The sequence below is a fragment of the Callorhinus ursinus genome, unplaced genomic scaffold (assembly GCF_003265705.2).
Source record: "Callorhinus ursinus isolate GAN/ISIS: 27379988/994484 unplaced genomic scaffold, GSC_fseal_2.0 scaffold4, whole genome shotgun sequence".
In the NCBI taxonomy this organism is placed as follows: domain Eukaryota; kingdom Metazoa; phylum Chordata; class Mammalia; order Carnivora; family Otariidae; genus Callorhinus; species Callorhinus ursinus.
This window is the reverse complement of record NW_027397066.1, coordinates 117,405,845-117,423,931: the sequence shown is the minus strand read 5'-3', so window position 1 is coordinate 117,423,931 and position 18,087 is coordinate 117,405,845. Positions and strand designations below refer to the sequence as shown.

The 18,087-nt window shown below is 36.3% G+C and overlaps 1 protein-coding gene across 3 annotated transcripts in view; it reads right to left on the bottom strand.

The window, feature by feature from the left end:
- Positions 1–360: 360 nt before the first annotated feature.
- Positions 361–18,087, bottom strand: part of ELMOD2 (ELMO domain containing 2) — a 30,601-nt gene continuing 12,874 nt past the window's right edge. The window contains exons 6-10 of one of the 3 annotated variants that reach the window (XM_025874229.2): positions 15,798–15,931; positions 13,476–13,544; positions 12,558–12,691; positions 3,851–3,967; positions 361–1,028 (exon numbers count right to left, since the gene is read on the bottom strand). In XM_025874229.2, coding sequence (XP_025730014.1) covers positions 976–1,028; positions 3,851–3,967; positions 12,558–12,691; positions 13,476–13,544; positions 15,798–15,931 — 507 coding nt within the window. In that variant the 3' untranslated portion in view covers positions 361–975. Of the gene's footprint in view, positions 3,968–12,557; positions 12,692–13,475; positions 13,545–15,797; positions 15,932–18,087 lie in introns of all 3 variants that reach the window. The other 2 variants (XM_025874230.2, XM_025874231.2) reach the window with 2 other exon arrangements.

Genomic DNA, 18,087 nt, shown 5'->3' with positions numbered 1-18,087 from the left:
GTACGTAAATCGAATAAGGAAGCTATGCATTAATATAAAAATGTGTCTAAGATTCATTGCAAAGTTAAGTAAAACATACTGCAGTGTAGTATGAATTATTCCTATCCTTTGTAAGAATGGGGGGTGGGAGTGGCAGCTTCTTTTCTGGTCTCATAACCAACTGCTATTACCCAATAACATCTTAAATAGGTAATTAGTGGATGAGTTAAAGTCATAAAAATAAAAATTTTCTGTGTATTTTGATTCATCTAGAGGAACATGAATAAAGGATTAAATAAGAAAGACACTATTTCATGAATATAAATGACTTAAATAAGGGATGGGGAGGAAGGGAAGAGATGGAAGGATTAGGAGAAAGGCTTATATAACAATTTTGACACATTTTTTATTTGCTCACAACATTCCGAACAAAATGACATCACATTTCAACTATTGCTTTTACATAAGAAGTTAATTGTTTTATCCAAAGTAGACAAAAATCTATTTCTTTAAGTTGCCAACCAGCACTTTTTCCCCCAGGGAAAGCCACTGCTCATTTTTTGAATACATTAACAGAAACACAGAATTGCCCTATAATTAGAAAAAAAAAAGAAAAAAGAATTGTCCTATAATAGTTGGGTCTTAGCTGAACTACATTTAAATTTTTTCTTGTCAAAAGCTGAAGCCAGAAAAAAACAAAACAAAACGAAACAAGCTCACTCATGATTTCGCTCAGATGTTTAATAAGTCCATCAATCTTCGTTAACAATCTGCTTGTGTGGAGAGGTTCATAAATGTGAAAATGGAAAGTAAGCCTGCCCAGACTTGTTCGTAGAGAAGCTGGGTGGACCATTTATCCTGAGAAAATAGCTGCTGGCCCCCAATCATTAATTCAAGGAGGATAATAAACATTATTGCCCTCCAAGCCAAACCTCTTCTCTTCCGTGCCATGATAGTGTGTAATCTTTCCTGCTCTGGTAACGAGCATTCCACTTTTCACTCATATAATGCTGCTCCTTTGAGCAAATCTTTGACCAAGTTCAATTTCACTGAATGCAAAGGGGAGAAACAGTACATAAACAATTATTAATACTGGAATAAAAACGAAGACTACGTATATTTTTCACATAGAGAAACACATACAAATCCAAATAGTTGTTAAAATAGAAAAAAAAACAGGATGGGCATTTTCAAGAAAAAGATCTTGTTTTCTGAACTGGTGCCAGTAAGACACTGATTTTATATCTAACTCTACCACCATATATATATACAAAGAGAGGCTGGTCTAGGTTCACTGATACATTGATATCCCCTGATTTCTCCTATTTCCTTAAAGATTGTCTTTCAGAACGTATTTGAACTACAACCAGTGTAATTCTATGTTTACACTATTCTTGTCACTGGCACACTCTCTTCGATCTGGCACACACAAAAATTCATTTCAACATCGATTCACTTTTCTGATGCTAAAGCAAACATAATTTTCCTGCTACTTCAATTCTATCACTACTTTGGTATTTCATTCATTATTATAGAAACAGGTAAGATTCTAAATATGGATTTTAAGACTACATAAAATTCTAACATACATAGGTTGAAAGCAAGGAAAAGTAGGAAGGTAGACACACTTATGTTTTTCTTTTCATGTATGTCACTATGTTACATTCTAATTTACAAGCGGGGACACTTAGCTTGGCTTCCAGACTATCAGACAGTTAGATTTTATTGGTAGCTTTTAGACCACCTCACTACAGAATTTCTGAAATGGTTACTGATTATTTTAAGCAAAAACAGGACAATATCTATATTATATAAACAGAGTTCATTTAAAGACCATATTATTGACCAAACTTTCTAATGACATTCTTAAAACATTAAAGTTTTTTTCCTCCCTAGAAGGGGAAAACTTACTTAAAAAGTTTCCCCTTTCATAATTGGATCATTCTTTATTAAGTATATTGACAAAGGTTTAAATCAGTTCAAGACCTCAGCTGTTGAAAGATTAAAATATAAAGGTAAGTATTTTGAGCATGGAAATTAAACAGAATTGCTTTCCATGTAAGAGTAAACATTCAATATATAAAATGAACTTTAATGGTTAGCACCTGATCCTTACCAGGATTTTGCTACATCTCCTAGAACTCTAGAGCTGGATAATAAAACATTGAAAACATTAAAAAAAAATAAAAAAAGAAAAAAGATAATCCCAAGGTTGCAAAGTCTCCTACAGGAAACCAAAACCAATTTTTAAAAATTCCTGTGATACTGAGACGCCAAACCACCATGATTTTAATAAAATGAACCCAATTTTTTAAAGTTTTATCTTGTTGAGAAAATAATAGTTTTAATGCTGCGTTCTCAATGTACTTGCTACACAACACTGCATCTGTTATTGTCCACTTGGATATTTTTTATCACTCTTCTCTTTGGCAAGTTTGCAGAGAGAGGTGTGTCAACAGACATGAACAAATACTGCAAGTCTCAGGTCTTGCTATACCACAGGAGTCAATCCTTAAACATTTGATATATACCATGTGAAAAGATGCGTTAACTCTCATCATGTTTAAATTATGTCTCTCACAGGCTGGTTTCTGTACCATTTAAGAAGAACTTAGTAATTAGACATATCTTTAAACTCTTTTAGTTTTGCTAGGAGTACAAATTTCTAAAACACATATGGAAGAAATTATTCCCATTAGAATCTCATCACTCTATAATCCTTGACAGCACTTGATGCCCTCCTGAGATTTGAGGAGAATAAAGCTATACGCAATGCACAGTCATCATCCTCAGGCTACTTTAGAATCCCACAGACCATTAACTCAAAGAATACCCATAAAGTCCATACACCATTCTCTAGAAACATTCTTGGGGCAAAGCAAAAAGAAGCAACAGTTAACAGTAAGTAAAATAAACCAACGTTTTAACGGGTATTTTTAAAAAGCTTTAGGTTTTCCTTTTGTTTCAGTTCAAAGACAGCTTTATGGAAATAGCCACTGTCCTTTGAATACAGTCAAGATTTTCTTAGCAAATACATCTCTTTTCATAAACGCTCACTGGCAGAGAAGCCTCATAAAAGGCCTTCACACCGAGCACTAACCACATTTCCTTCCTACCACAGACTGAAAAGCAAATACTGAAGATGAAAAAATGCCTTTAAGCTTTAAAATACCACTGTGATATATCCAAGTGTGGTATTTAAAAACAAAAAAGCTAGTCACCAATACTGTCATTCTCTCATTAGCTATTACGCTAAATAATCGAGAAACCAAAAAGGAAGAGGCCACGATTGGTTATCCTGTCTGACGAGTCTATGCTTTTTGCTACGAATGAAGCAACATCAGGAATGTGACTGAGATGCAAAGAAAGCCATGAAGAACTACTCTTCCTGTTAATTAACCTAGGGCTAAAATAAAGCGAAGGAAATAAAAATCATTTCCAAACTGAAGCACAAAAAATCTGAAAGGAGCTCTGAAAAGAGACTGACTTGATAGTTACAACACATAAAAATGAAAACCGATTTTTATACATTTTAATCAACCAATTTAATACAAATACCTGATTTATACTTTTACACCAAATGGGCTAAGTCCCAAGTTCCAAACTATAGTTCGCAGGCCTCTACAGAAAGGATCTTTGGAAGGATAAGGTACCTTTGGAGAACAGTGTATAAATGACTGTAAACATACACTGATTGTCCACTAGCTTTCTTAAATAGAATTTCTGAAATATTTTTGTAGGAAATTATATATAACGAGTGTAATTGATCAGATTTCTATTACAACATATAAATTCTGTTGTGTGTGCAAAATGTGGTAGAAATAGAAGATACTACGGATGATTCATATTTTTAAAGTAAGTGATACATTACAATCCAGTAAGAGTCCTTTAATCTTTTCATGAAACTTCTCTCTATACATGTTGAAATACATAATGCTTTCTGGCTTTTCTTCAAACCAAAACTTGTCAAATTCATAGACAAGGTAACCTGCAGTTAAAGAAAAATAAAACATAAATATAGTGCTCAGTAGGGAAATCACAACCAAAGCATCTCATTTTAAAGTGCAGAATCATCCTTTAAATTCCACATTAAGATACAATAATCAGACCCTACGACCCAGCAATTGCACTACTAAGTAGTTAACCAAATGATACAAAAATAGTGATCTGAAGGGGCACCTGCATCCCAATGTTTATGGGTAATATCCACAATAACCAAACTATGGAAAGAGTCCAGATGTCCATCGACAGATGAATGGATAAAGAAGATGTGTTATATATACACAGTGGACTATTACTTGCCCATCAAAAAAAAAATGAAATCTTGCCATTTGCAACGACACGGATGGAACTAGAAGGTATTATGCTAAGCGAAATAAGTCAGTCAGAGAAAGACAAATACCGTATGATTTCACTCAAATGTGGAATTTAAGAAACAAAACAGATGAACAAAAGAGAAGGGAAGGAAAAATAAAGTAAATTGAAAACAGAGATGGGGGTAAACCATAAGAGACTCTTAACTATGAGAAACAAACTGAAGGTTGCTGGAGGGGATGGGGGTCGGGGGACTGGATAATTGAGTGATGGGGTTTATTAAGGAGGGCACTTGATGTAATGAGCACTGGGTATTAGATGCAACTGATGAGTCACTAAATTCTACCCCTGAAACCAATTTTACACTATATGTAACTAAACTGAATTTCAATAAAAAATTTTTTTGAAAGATACAGTAATCAGAAATTATATTAAACTACTAGAAACATGGAAAACCTTAAAAGAAATATTTTTGTATGTTCAAAATAAGCAGGAATTTCAATAAAATATTTAGTATATTTACTGTTTGTCTCAAATATCAATAAAATCCCTCAAATGGAAAGAGACACAGCACTGTCAAAAGATACCTTGGGAATAGGAAAAAAAGTTATCCTCAGAGACCCCTGAAACACAAATATGAAAGTAATGAGAAAAGATTTGACAAGGATAAAATACATGAAAGCTGTTTGCTACTTGATTTATAAATCTAAAAATTATTTCTGCCTTCCTCAATGAACTATCAGCACCTCCTCTTTTTAAAAAGAATATATGAGGGGTGCCTGGGTGGCTTAGTTAGTTAAGAGTCTCACTTTTAATTTTGGCTCAGGTCATGATCTCAGGGTTGTGAGACAAGCCCCACATCGGGCTCTGTGCTCAGCATGGAGTCTGCTGGTCCCTCTCCCTCTGCTCCTCCACAGCCTCCCCCCGGCATTGGCTCATGCTCTCTCTCTCTCTCTCAAATAAATAAAATGTTAAAAAAAAAAAAGAACTCTAAATAGTAGGCTTATCATTTTTGTTTTTTAACATCCTCATGATAGTAGCCAAATTAATCCTCAAAATGTTAACAGTACTTAATAAAAAATATGTATATAGATATATTTACAACCAAAAAACGTGAATTTAAAACCACTCCTACACTGTATTTGGATTCAACCAAATATATTTATTTAATTATTTAACAAATGCTATTATAGTGCTCACCATGTGCTCATGTGCATATTTACTCTCACAGCAATCCTATGATGCAGTACTACCTTATACCCATTTTACCGAAGAGGAAACGGAGTGTGCAGAGAGCTTTTACTTTTTTTCCCCGTAATCTCTGTGTTCAGCGTGGGACTGGAACTCATGACCCTGAGATCAAGAGTTGCATGCTCTAAGCTAGCCAGGTGCCCACAGAGCTTAAAAAACTTGCTCAAATCACATAGTTTGCAAGTGGTCTCTATTATGTAATAAATTAGACTTTGTTTCCACCAGAATCTCATTTCCTCTCCTGAAAGAATTTTTAAGAAGAAATAGAAGTGACTTAAGATTTTTTTTTTTTAGATTTTTAAATTTTATTTATTTACTTGACAGAGAGAGGGAGAGAGAGAGCACACAAGCAGGGGGAACAGCAGAGGGAGAGAGAGAAGCAGACTCTCCACTGAGCAGGGAGCCCGACGCGGGGCTCGACCCCAGGACCCTGAGATCATAACCTGAGCCAAAGGCAGATGCTTAACTGACTAAGCCACCCAGGCAGCCTTAAGATTTTTTTTTTTATTTGACAGAGAGAGAGAGAGCACAAGAGAGCACAAGCAGGGGGAGCAGCAGAGGGAGAGGGAGAAGCAGGCTCCCCACTGAGCAGGGAGCCCTATCTGGGATTTGATCCCAGGACCCGGGGATCAGGACCTGAGCCAAAGGCAGACGCTTAACCGACTGCCACCCAAGCACCCCAGAAGTGACTTATTTCAGATAAATGGAGCAGGGGAAGACAGTGACTACATAAAGTGTGGCTAGACTATCATAATCACTTAATATGAAAAAAAATAAAGTAAATTCTATTTTAGAACATTAGTCATAAATAAAGTAAACATTAACAGTTAAGAACCATGACATTTCGGGGTGCCTGGGTGGTTCATTCAGTCAAGCGTCTGCCTTCGGCTCACGTCATGATCCCAGGGTCCTGGGATAGAGCCCCGCATCAGGCTCCCTGCTCAGTGGGGAGCCTGCCTCTCCCTCTCCCTCTCCCTCTGCTGTGCTCTTTCTCTATCAAATAAATAAGTAAAATCTTGCAAAAAAAAAAACACATGACATTTCAACACTGAAATATCACTTCATAAGAAGGCCAATTTAAGAACGATCTCAGATTAATCTCTTGATATGATAAAACAGATATTTGTTAACCAGGATATGTGGGAAAAGTGAAGAATAAGCCCTTGCCGGGCAGAGGGATACCACTTGCTTCTCATTCCCAAAAGACAAACTGAGAATGGTAATCTTGTAAATATTTTTAAGTAGTACTTTTAATCTTTATTTCATTCAAAATTTAGCTTGTGTATACATTGGAACAATAGTACATCTACAGAAATTACATATTCATGTATAAATTGAATCTGTGCTCTCCCCCACCCCAAATCCCATCACATTGATAGGGATGTACAATAAAAAAATTTAGAGATTAATAATCTGGGTAGTATGAAAAATAAGACATCTATCTAAACTTTATTGTATTTTTGTTTTAGTATTTTTGGCTATTATGTTTTAGCTATTTACCATTCATATAAGTCCTTTAGATCGCCTTTTTTTTTTTTTTTAAGTGGGTTCCACACTGGGCATGGAGCCCAATGCAGGGCTTGAACTCATGACCATGAGATCAAGACCAGAGCTTAATCAATGGAGCCACCCAGGCATCCCAAAACTGCTTTTCATTACCACCTATGCAAATGATTATTTAGGTCTGGAACAAACTGCTCAAGTAAAAAGTACTAGAATTTCTTCCTTCAGAGTTGGGTTGTTGGTCTATAATGTAAATTGGTCTCAGAGAAAGACCTGCCTAAAGTCCTGCGACTATAATGGCTAAGTTGATGAGACATCAAGAAACTCCAGGAGATGACATCAAAATTATAGGAAGCTGGCAGGGCCTTACATGGCATAAACTATGAAATCCTTGCAGGGAAGGATGGAAAAGAGTTGTTTCCACAAAGCACATCTGTTTTCCTTTTGACTCTAGGAGTTCTAAAACACTAGTATTGACAGAAATTCCATTAAAATTTTTTTTTTAAGATTTATTTATTTATTTGACAGAGAGAGACACAGTGAGAGAGGGAACACAAACAGGGGGAGTGGGAGAGGGAGAAGCAGGCTCCCCACCGAGCGGGGAACCCGACACAGGGCTCGATTCCAGGCCCCTGGGATCATGACCTGAGCTAAAGGCAGAGGCTTAACTGACTGAGCCACCCAGGCGCCCCTCCATACAAAATTTCTAACTTTAAAATTCCCTGTGTGCTTTTACTGTCCCTAACCAAAGCCACAGGGGCACCTGATGTTTTCCAGTAGGGGTTAAAAATAAGGGAACCAGGGGCGCCTGGGTGGTTCAGTCGGTTAAGCATCTGCCTTTGGTTCAGGTCATAGTCCCAGGGTCCTGGGATCGACCGAGTCCCTCATCGGTCTCCCTGCTCAGTGGGGAACCTGCTTCTCCTTCTCCCTCTGCTGCTCCCCATGCTTGTGCTCTCTCTCGCTTGCTCTCTCTCCCTCTCAAGTAAATAAGTAAAATCTTAAAAAAATAAATAAATAAGGGAACCATAGGAATAGGGATTAACTGTAAACTGGCGTGAGGGATCTTGTGGGGTAATAAAAATGTTCTAAAATTGGATTATGGTGTTGGTTGTGTAACAGCAAATTTACCAAAACTCAGTGAATTGTATACTTAAAATGGGTGAATGTTATGTTATATAAATTATTCCTCAATAAAGTTGTTATTGAGCCATAAATTTTTTTGTTATACAAACTTGAGTTATTTTTTTTGGAATCACCAAACCAATCAGGATAACACTGGATATCTGCTTATATTTAAATGTACAAGAGGGTGACAAAGGAGCTAAGAAACTGAATTAGCACTCACCATTTCCAGCCTTGTCTATAGAGAACAGCAACACCAACAAAAAAGCAGTAGGAAAAAAGGGGGAAATGGGGAGATGGAGACAGATCACAGGGCAATCAAAAATGTGAAAGCTCCTCTCTTTATAGTTTTTTGTTCTATACAAAAACTATGACCTTGGAACCGATTTTTGCAAACTGGGCCCAGTCCCCCAATAAATAAGGTATGTATGTTCAAAAGATAAAGTTTCAAATCATTTTCTAGTTAGAATATGCTCCTTCTAAGAAAAACAGACCTTAATTAAGACATAAAACTTTACTGGTAAAGGGTATGAAAACCAATTTTTGGGAAGAAACTTCAGTGTATAAGATTGAAAGGGTGAGGGTGTGTGTGTGTATGTGTGTGTGTGTGTGTGTGTGTGTGTGTGTTTGCTTTAAATATTTCAAGAAATTTGGGCGCCTGGGTGGCTCAGATGGTTAAGCGTCTGCCTTCGACTCAGATCATGATCCCAGGGTCCTGGGATCGAGTCCCACATTGGGGTCCCTGCTCCTTGGGAGCCTGCTTCTCCCTCTGCCTCTGTCTCTTATGAATAAATAAAATCTTTAAAAATAAATAAATAAATAAATAAATAAATAAATAAATAAATAAATTTCAAGAAATGTGAAAAGCATAAGCTTCACCATTTGCAGGAAGATTTACAGCTCTTATGGATCTGAACTGATAGAAACAAGGCAACTGAGAAGGCCCTATGATGACTTCTGTACCTCAGATATTACTGTGATGCTCTTCTTAGACAAGCCAAACAAGATGTTGGTGCTGAGGGCACTGAGATCAACAGTATCCAAAGATACTCACATTACCCATAATTAGGGGAAAAAACCATAATTAAGAGGTCATTTTGCACCGTCTTCCTACCTACCACACTCCTGTATTTATTTAAATACGGCAAAATGTTTAATTTGGGGGAGGGAAGAGTTTATTTCTTCCTTTTTATATTTATGTTCAATGGGCAGCATTAAATAAGCATGTATTTCATAGAGAAAACAAATATCAGAAACTATTAGTGAAGTCTCAGGAGTTTAGACACTATGCTAAAAGTCAATGAGAGATTTAGGGGAGGAAATCAAACAAGACTAATGGGGGAAAAACAGTTCCCCAGCAACAAGATGAGAAAAAAAGACCCGGGGAACAGGGAAAAAGAAGATGCAGATTTGGATTAAAAATCTGTTCAAAATGCCCAACCCCTATAAAAACAGACTGGCTGAGGTTGACCCAAGGGAAGGGTCTTTTCCCAGCTCACAGGATGAATATACAGTCTGAGTCTATAGTAAAGGATAGGTACACTGGGACTATACTGACCCAGTTTCATTATTTATATCGGGGAGCAGCCATGGCGTGGAGACATCCACAGTAGGGTCAGGAAGGACCAGGAGGGTGCTTAAACAAAGCAACAATGACAGCTCTGCAAGGGTAAAGGAAAGCATCTCATGCCTGCTAGGAATCTTCAGTCCCACCAGGCAGAATCATCAGCGATGGTCCTAGGGACCTGAAAAACCTGTCTCTCCATCTGAAAACATGATGCATCGACTGCTACTTTGTGTAATCATCCTCCCCATATGATCCTTTATCCTTATCCATTAAAAAAAAATCTAGACATACAAATGGCGGGGGTTAAAGAGGTTGGGCTAAAGATGTACACTTTGGTATCACTAGTACATGCATGGTTTATCAAATGGGGGACTTAGAGGGGCGCCTGGGTGGCTCAGATGGTTAAGCATCTGCCTTCAGCTCAGGTCATGATCCCAGGGTCCTGGGATCGAGCCCCACATCGGGCTCCCTGCTTGGCGGGGAGCCTGCTTCTCCCTCTCCCTCTACTATTACCCCTGCTTGTGCTCTCACTCTGTCAAATAAATAAAATGTTTAAAAAAACAAAAAACAAAAAAAACGGGGGACTTAGGGATCACTTAGGGACAGAATGAAGACTCAAGAGAGAAGGGGGTCCAGGGCTGGGCTTTGAGGTGTTCCTACATTTAGTAAGGGAGTGGATGAAAAGCTAGCAAAAAAGTCTATAGAAGAGCGAGGGGGCCAGAGAAAAGCCAGAAGAGTGTGCCATCAGAAAAGCCCAGATGATGTTTTAAGATAAGAAAAGCATGGTGATCTATGCTTAGTGCTGCTAAAAGTATCAAATAACATGGGGAGAAAAAGGTGGCAAGTGGATTTGGCAACAAAGGATTTTCATGTATTTGTGAAAGTCAGTATAGTGGGGAGAGAAACTAAACTGGAGTTAGAAAAAAATTAGAAGTGAGGGAGTGAAAACACTTATTTGAAAAGTTTTATGATGAAGGGGAGCAGATAACTGGATTGGTATCTGGAGGTGGACGCTGCATGAAGGGAATGTTTTGTTTCAGTCTTGAAAATGGAAGCTCTATAAATGCCAAGACTTTTGCCTCATTTCTGCTCTATCCCCAGTGCCTAGAACAGCAACTGACACCCAGTGCATAAATGCATGAATGGGAGGAAGAAGCAGGTCTCTAGTTTGACAGGGATGCTCCAAAAGAGAAGGAAAGAAGAATAATGCAGAAAGAAATGGATAACTGAAGGAACAAAGTCTCTGATAAGACTTCCCAGAGAAGGTCACATCTAAACTGAGATTTGAAAGATGAGCAGGCACCACCTGGACGAAAGGAAGAAGCGAATGGGTATTCCAGGTGGAATGAAAGGTCCAGAGTCAAAAGAGAGCATAATAGATTTGCCTGACAAAAAGGCCAGCGTGCCCACATTTCAGACTGTGGGGAGCTGGTGTTTGGTAGGAGAATGAATCTGGAGAGGTTTCCAAGGTACGGATCATGAAAGGCCTTGTAATGGAACCTTTTGAAGAACTGTAGGCAATGGAGCAGAATGGTTCGATTTTCATTTTAAATCATTCTCTCTGCAATGTGGAGAAGAACTGGAAAAAGGTCATCACAGAAAGACTACTGAAAAAGCTACTGCATATTAAGGAGGGCACGGATTGCATGGAGCACTGGGTGTTATACGCAAACAATGAATCATGGAACACTACATCAAAAACTAATGATGTAATGTATGGTGACTAACATAACATAAAAAAATTAAATTAAAAAAAAAGAAAAAGCTATTGCAGTAACCTAGTAACAAAGGCCTCATGCTGCACACAGTTACAGTGGGGATGGGAAAGGCAAGAGAAATTTAGCAATCCACAAACCTGGAACAAGGGATTAAGTGAAGGCAGGGGAGGCTGCAGGAAGGAGAGACTTGGATGATGCCTTCAACAATGGAGATGACGAAGTTATGATTTGGCCGTTTATTACCTAATTAGTTTCCTATATCCTGCCAACATGCAAATGGCATTCTAAAGACACAAAAAGATCAAGAAAAGTAGAATGTGAAACTAAGCTGGGTTTAAAGTCTTTGCTTCTGAGCAATAGCTTCACAAGATAAATTCATTTAATTAAACCTTCAGGGTGCAAATATCATCACAAGAAAACTTAATGGAACAATGGTAATAATGACTGCATTAGGAACAGTTAGTTATGAAGTACCCCCAATCTAACACAAGAAAACCTGGCCTTGAAATGGGGGGTGGGGGGCGGGGAATGTTCCTTTAAATTAAATTTCTTTATAAGATTAACAAAATAATGTGCAAATGGTCTGTCCTTGACTCAACAGCATTCGCTAACCAGTATTCAAGAGGGAAAATGCATTTTACAGTTGACTGGAAAATGGATGTCTACAGGAAAACTGCATAAATCCTGAATTTACATATATGTGAAAAAACGGTCTTGCTAAATTTTTTTATTTAGCAAACACAGAAACTGATGATAAAATACTCTTGGGGACTCATCTTCCATTATTTCTCTGTTTTTCTTTTTTCTTTCTTTTTAAAGATTGATTTATTTATTTGAGAGAGACAGTGCATGAGCAGGGAGGGGCAGAGGGAGAGACCTAGCGTGGAACCTGATGCGGGGCTTCATCTCATGACCCTGAGATCATCACCTGAGCCAAAACCAAGAGTCAGATGCTTAACCGCCTGAGCCACCCAGGCACCCCCATTATTTCCATTTTTCAAAGATCCTAAATAAATAATAAATAAAATGACAAGCATAAGTTTGACATTTAGTAGAAATATTATATCTAGAAATGTCTAGCTTTAACTCATTTTAATACTCACAATAAAACTGATGAAAGTGTTCCATTGTTGGTACACCAGGAACAAAGTTGTAGAGATGAAACTTCAAAGCTTCACTTTTCAGCAAGCTGTAAGCCATCTCGGTAAGGTTGATTCCAACTATTGCATAAGAATACCTATGTCAGAAACATTACCAGTTATATCAGCTAGCCAAATAGCTCATAAAATAAATGTAAAATTATGCAAGAAGTTAGTGAAAAATTACTCTGATGCATTTCTAATACAGTATTGGTTTTATGAACAGATAAAAGATTTTTGTTCTTTTAGAGGCTGTTGATTTTCTGGATATAATCTAAGAAGTGATAATGAAGCTTTGGCCATACAAATACGAAAAACCAAAATCCTTAAAAAAAAATAAAAAGAGTACACTCTCATTGGTTTCTAAAATACACTGGGTAATCTGACATTTTCTCCTCCATTATCAGGGTATTTATTCTTATGATGTAATGTTGTTATAATGTTTTTTCAAAGGTAGGTATCATTGGAATATAAAAATAAAATAACGATAACGCCCTTAGTAGGACCGCAGTTGCATTTCACTTTACAATTTTCAGAGCTATTTCTCATTTTTCTATTTCAATGTCAAAGCTATTTCCATGTCAAAGCTATTTCCTATTCCTATTTTCAAATCTATTCCTCAACAAACTTTCATAAAGTCCCTTACCTCCATTTTATAGACAAACTATATCTTGTGACAAAAAAATATTGAAGTAATACAAAATTGGTGTATGATCACATTTCGCCTTAAAAATAATGTATCATGCAGTATATTCTACAAAGTTCTTATTAATAAAAATAATCTCATTTTAAAAAACACCTCAAAATACTTTCAAATTCAGATAATCTAATCAACATTTTAAAATTCAAGAATTTACAGTTTCTTTGATGTATCTGGCTTACCCTAATTTTGGATGATTTGAACGGGAAAGAATCTGGTGAGCTTCACTGGTATAATTTTCACTGAAATACCTTTAAAAAGTTGAAGAAAAATAGTAAAATTAACATACGTTATTCAAATTGAAGATATCCAGAAGAAATTTAAAAAGGTACTGACCAAGATGATAGTCTCAGTACTGCCACAATCATCCCAATCTCCACCTCAAATCACTTCAGTGACTCAGAAATGCTGGTGAATCAAAATTTAATTCTGAGGGTTCAGGCCTATCTAGTTAGTACAGGACATGGGTCCTTGGCAATGCTTTATTTTAAAAATAAATTATTTAACAAGAGACTTTCTACCTAGCTTTAAAAAAGAAATCTAGAGTTCTTTTTGTTTGTTGTTAAATTTTCTATAAAATAGTCTGTGTGTACCTGTTGAGACCTTCATCCTTTCGCCTCAGCTAACTCCTTCTATCGTAACTGAAGCCCATATTGTTTAATGCCATTTTCTGTGCAAACAGAAGAAAGGCAATAACCTTTCTTTTGCACTAAAAAAGCCCTCCTTGGTCAGTGGTATAACTGAAATGCTGGCCATAAAACGAAGTATTTGCAGGTACAATGGAGAAATACATAAAGCTACCTATTTGTAGGCTCACACATCCCGTTGGCTTATACTAATGCAACTTCTTTGAGTTCTTCAAGAGAGGGACTAAATCTTCTGTTCAACCTCCTGGGTCACCTCATGATGCACTGGTACTGAGGCACATATACATATATGATGAATGACTGGGTGTTTGTATAAGGATAAGAAGTAGAATAAAAAGTGGATTCCCATGGCTCATTTAAATTTTAGAAGTCACAATCATTGAAATTTTCATAAAGCATAGAAATTTCTAACCAAGTTTTCCCATTTTCCTTCTACAGATTAATACCATAGACTTTGATTTTTCTTTACTGGCTAATTTTCAACCCATTAAAACAAGGGTTGTTAATTCAGAAGTCCATGACTGAAGGATCATTCATGAATGAAGGGGTATCCATGAGGTTCAAATAATCTGTGTAGTTTGCAAGTACCAAGAAGAAAGATGGTCTTTAAAGGCTAAGAACAAAGATACTATGTGTTCTGAAAAACAATGAATTTCAAAATATTTTATAGTTTTTCCAAGTGGAAACAAACCGCATTTATTCTACTTCAATTCCAACTGGAAGTTTGTTTATCAAAGTAGAAAACAGGCAATCTCATCTTTTGTAATTTTATTTTTAAATTTTTTAAGACTATATTTATTTATTTGAGAGAGTGAGTGAGTGCACGAGTGAGGGGAGGAGGAGAGGGAGAAGCAGGCTCCCCACTGAGCAAGGAGACCAATGGTGGGCTTGATCCCAGGACCCTGGGATCATGACCTGAGCCGAAGTCAGACCCTTAACCGACTCAGCCACCCAGGTGCCCCTGTAATTATTTTTGTATTGTGTTATATCTTTGGCAGGTAGACTTACAGGGAATCTTTATAATATTTATACTTATAAAATTTAGGTATTACAGAAAATTAAGTACTTTTATGACTGGAAAAAATTAGAGATATTGAAACCCTACTGTATCTTCTATTTTCCCCCAAAATAGCTTTATCCATACAGACCTATTCTCAATATTAATAATTTAGCACAGTTTTAGGACTAACTTTTTCACAGTAACAATTATCCAAACTTTGCTAATGGTTAGGTTTCCCATTCTAGGCATTTTATGGTCTATAAATCACAGTTCAAGGACAGACACTAACACTGAAATCTTTTAATTTGCATATCCACATCCATACTAATCTAGTTTACTTTCTAGAATAGTTTTGGCCATCAATTCTGATTTTAATTACATATTTTGGGATTTCATGTATGTGCCCAAGCATAAGTATTAAAGGAGAAAAAAAAAGAGAGTTCATATAGGCTCTGAAAAGTAAGGGCTTTAGATCACTTATCACAGATGTTGAAGAGTAAGTGTGAAGAGACGTTATTAGTATCAAGTTATATTTCCCAAAATGGAATTAGAGAGCCAAGAGAGAAGAGGCAAGAAGATAAAACAAATAAGAAAAAAAGTATACGTGATTCCTTACGAGGTATCAGAAAGAGAAAGGAAGAAAGGTATCAGTAAGTAAAGAAATCACACAAACATACAAAATATGTTTCCCATGTCTTCATATTGTTGCCAGCACATTAGTAAATACTTTAAGCACTGTAGCTATTAAAATTCAGAGATAGTGTGAAACGACTAGGTCAATTCTTCTTAGAACTTAACAATATTGGAGGTTACCCATCATTTCACTTAGAGAAGAAGAAAAAGTTTATTTCACTTACACAAGATTGATTAATCCAAGTATGCCCATGCCTCTGAAGTCAGTTTTGGGATCATCACCCTGGAAACCAATGTCAGCCCACTGCTTGGAGATTCTAGCCTTCAACTTTTTCGTGGGCATTAGAAGATTCCAAAGCTGTACAAACATACTTCCATATTACAAATAATAGCGATGTTCTTAATTTACTAAGACATTTTTCTTCTCATAGCTGACATACAAGTAAGTTGAATGCTTTCAATTAAACAGCTTTAGTAGATAAATCACAGGGGTTCAACAAAGACTGTATTTAGAGAACTTATCAATTACCCTAAAAAACTTTACTTATTCCAATTTAAAAGACTAATATTAAGAATAGTAGATTTGAAAAAAGTGACAAGTACACAGAAATCGAAAACAATGAGATATCTTTATTTACTAAAGTAATATATATATATACACATACATACACACACACACACACACACACACACACATATATATATACCAGGACTGGTAAACTGCCTCCTTAAGAGAAAAACAAAACAAAACAAAACAGTGTTAGGTACTTGGTCCTTCGCTCAAACACTACATACTTAAATAGGCTCCACTCTAATGGTGGGTGATTGGTCCCTAAACAGAAGAAGGGAAACGGAGGGAATCACGAAGAAGTAAGACTGACAGGATTTCAATCCGTATGATCATTATTTTACAAATTTTCATAATTTTAAAAGAAAAAATAATATGGCTTGGTTTTAAGTAAATATGTTCCTTAAGACTGAGCACTTAAGAACAGCAATCAAATATTAGCAACAAACTGACCAACGCAAAACAAAGTTTAAAAAATTTAATCATTTTCTAAATTCAACACCACAAGTCATCAAACAAAGCAGACTTACAAAAGTTGTTTAAAAAGTTTGTAAATATTTGCAGAACAGAAATACTTGCATGTTTTTTTCCATTTCACTACCATTTCAGGCATTGTTGAGTAAAGGACTCCTAATGAAAGGAGTATCCTGTCACCTAAAATAAAATGTGAAGACTTGTGACCTTACTTTAAGACAGGGTCAGGACTCTGGCCCTGAAGCTAATCCAATCATTAGATTGGGTTTTTATCTGGTCCCTTCTCCTTTTACTAACACATCAGTGTCTCTCCATGGGTTCAGCAAGGGGTTTGATTATGCCAGTGATAAAGTCTCAGTGATGTGGGGAGAGACACAATAAAACCAGTAATAGTCAAATGTTAATATGCATAAATAATCAAATTTCTGGGTTCTACCCCTGGAGATTCTGATTTCATGGGGCCAAAGTGGAACCTTAAATTCTAAGTATTAAGATATTGGTTAACTGTAGTGAAGGTGGTCCTTAAACTACACTTAAAGAAACACATACCTACATAGCTCTTTACCCACAGAGACTGCAGAGTATATGCAGTGGCTGAGTGATTCACCGCCGGCAACTGGCTCCCTACCTTTAAAACTGAGTCTCATAATGAATCAACAAGATAAAAATTCCCTTGATTAAAATGCTAGGATGTGTATTTTACCCCTTCTAAAGGGAAGGTAATGTGTAGAAAGGGTCAGAAGTTATGGGAATAATGATAATAATGAAGATACAAATGGTGGCCAACCCCCAGTGAGTGCTAGGCACCATTCTAAAACTTCTTAAATATAAAGGTTCAGTCTACACCAACAGGCCTTTGAGGTACGTTTTTTCATTATCCTCATTTTACAAAATCAAGTTTTATTTTTAAATTTAAAAGTAGGTGAAGTGTATATTTATACCTTCTCAGAAAAAAAGGTGGTTTTTTTTAAAACTTGTCTGTTTACTTAGATATTACCTGTTACATAAATATTATCTGCTACTTAGATATTATCAATGTCTCTTTCCACAGCATTTTTAGATATAACATAAACTCCTAACTCCAAGTACAATGTGCTATGTTCTTTGACTTTAACCATTTAAAAATGAAATTGCCCTAAAAGCAAATTACTTCATCTCCTCTGGGCCTTAGAATCCTCATCCCTAAAACTAAAATGAAGGTGGCAGACTAGATGATCTGGAAAGCTTACTCCAGGTTTAATAATCTCTACTTTTGGCCTCTCACTGGCCTTATGTATTTATACTTTAGCAATAAGAATTAGGAAAATTCAAAGTAAATTTCATTACTTTCTTAATTTTCAATGTATGGTGGCATTATTTGGCAATTCACATTCTGCAAATCCCAAAATATATGACATAATAATATGAAAAGGGACAGTCATGTTTACAATTTGAAAGTAAGCTGAAAAAAATGCCCAACTTATACGAGCAAT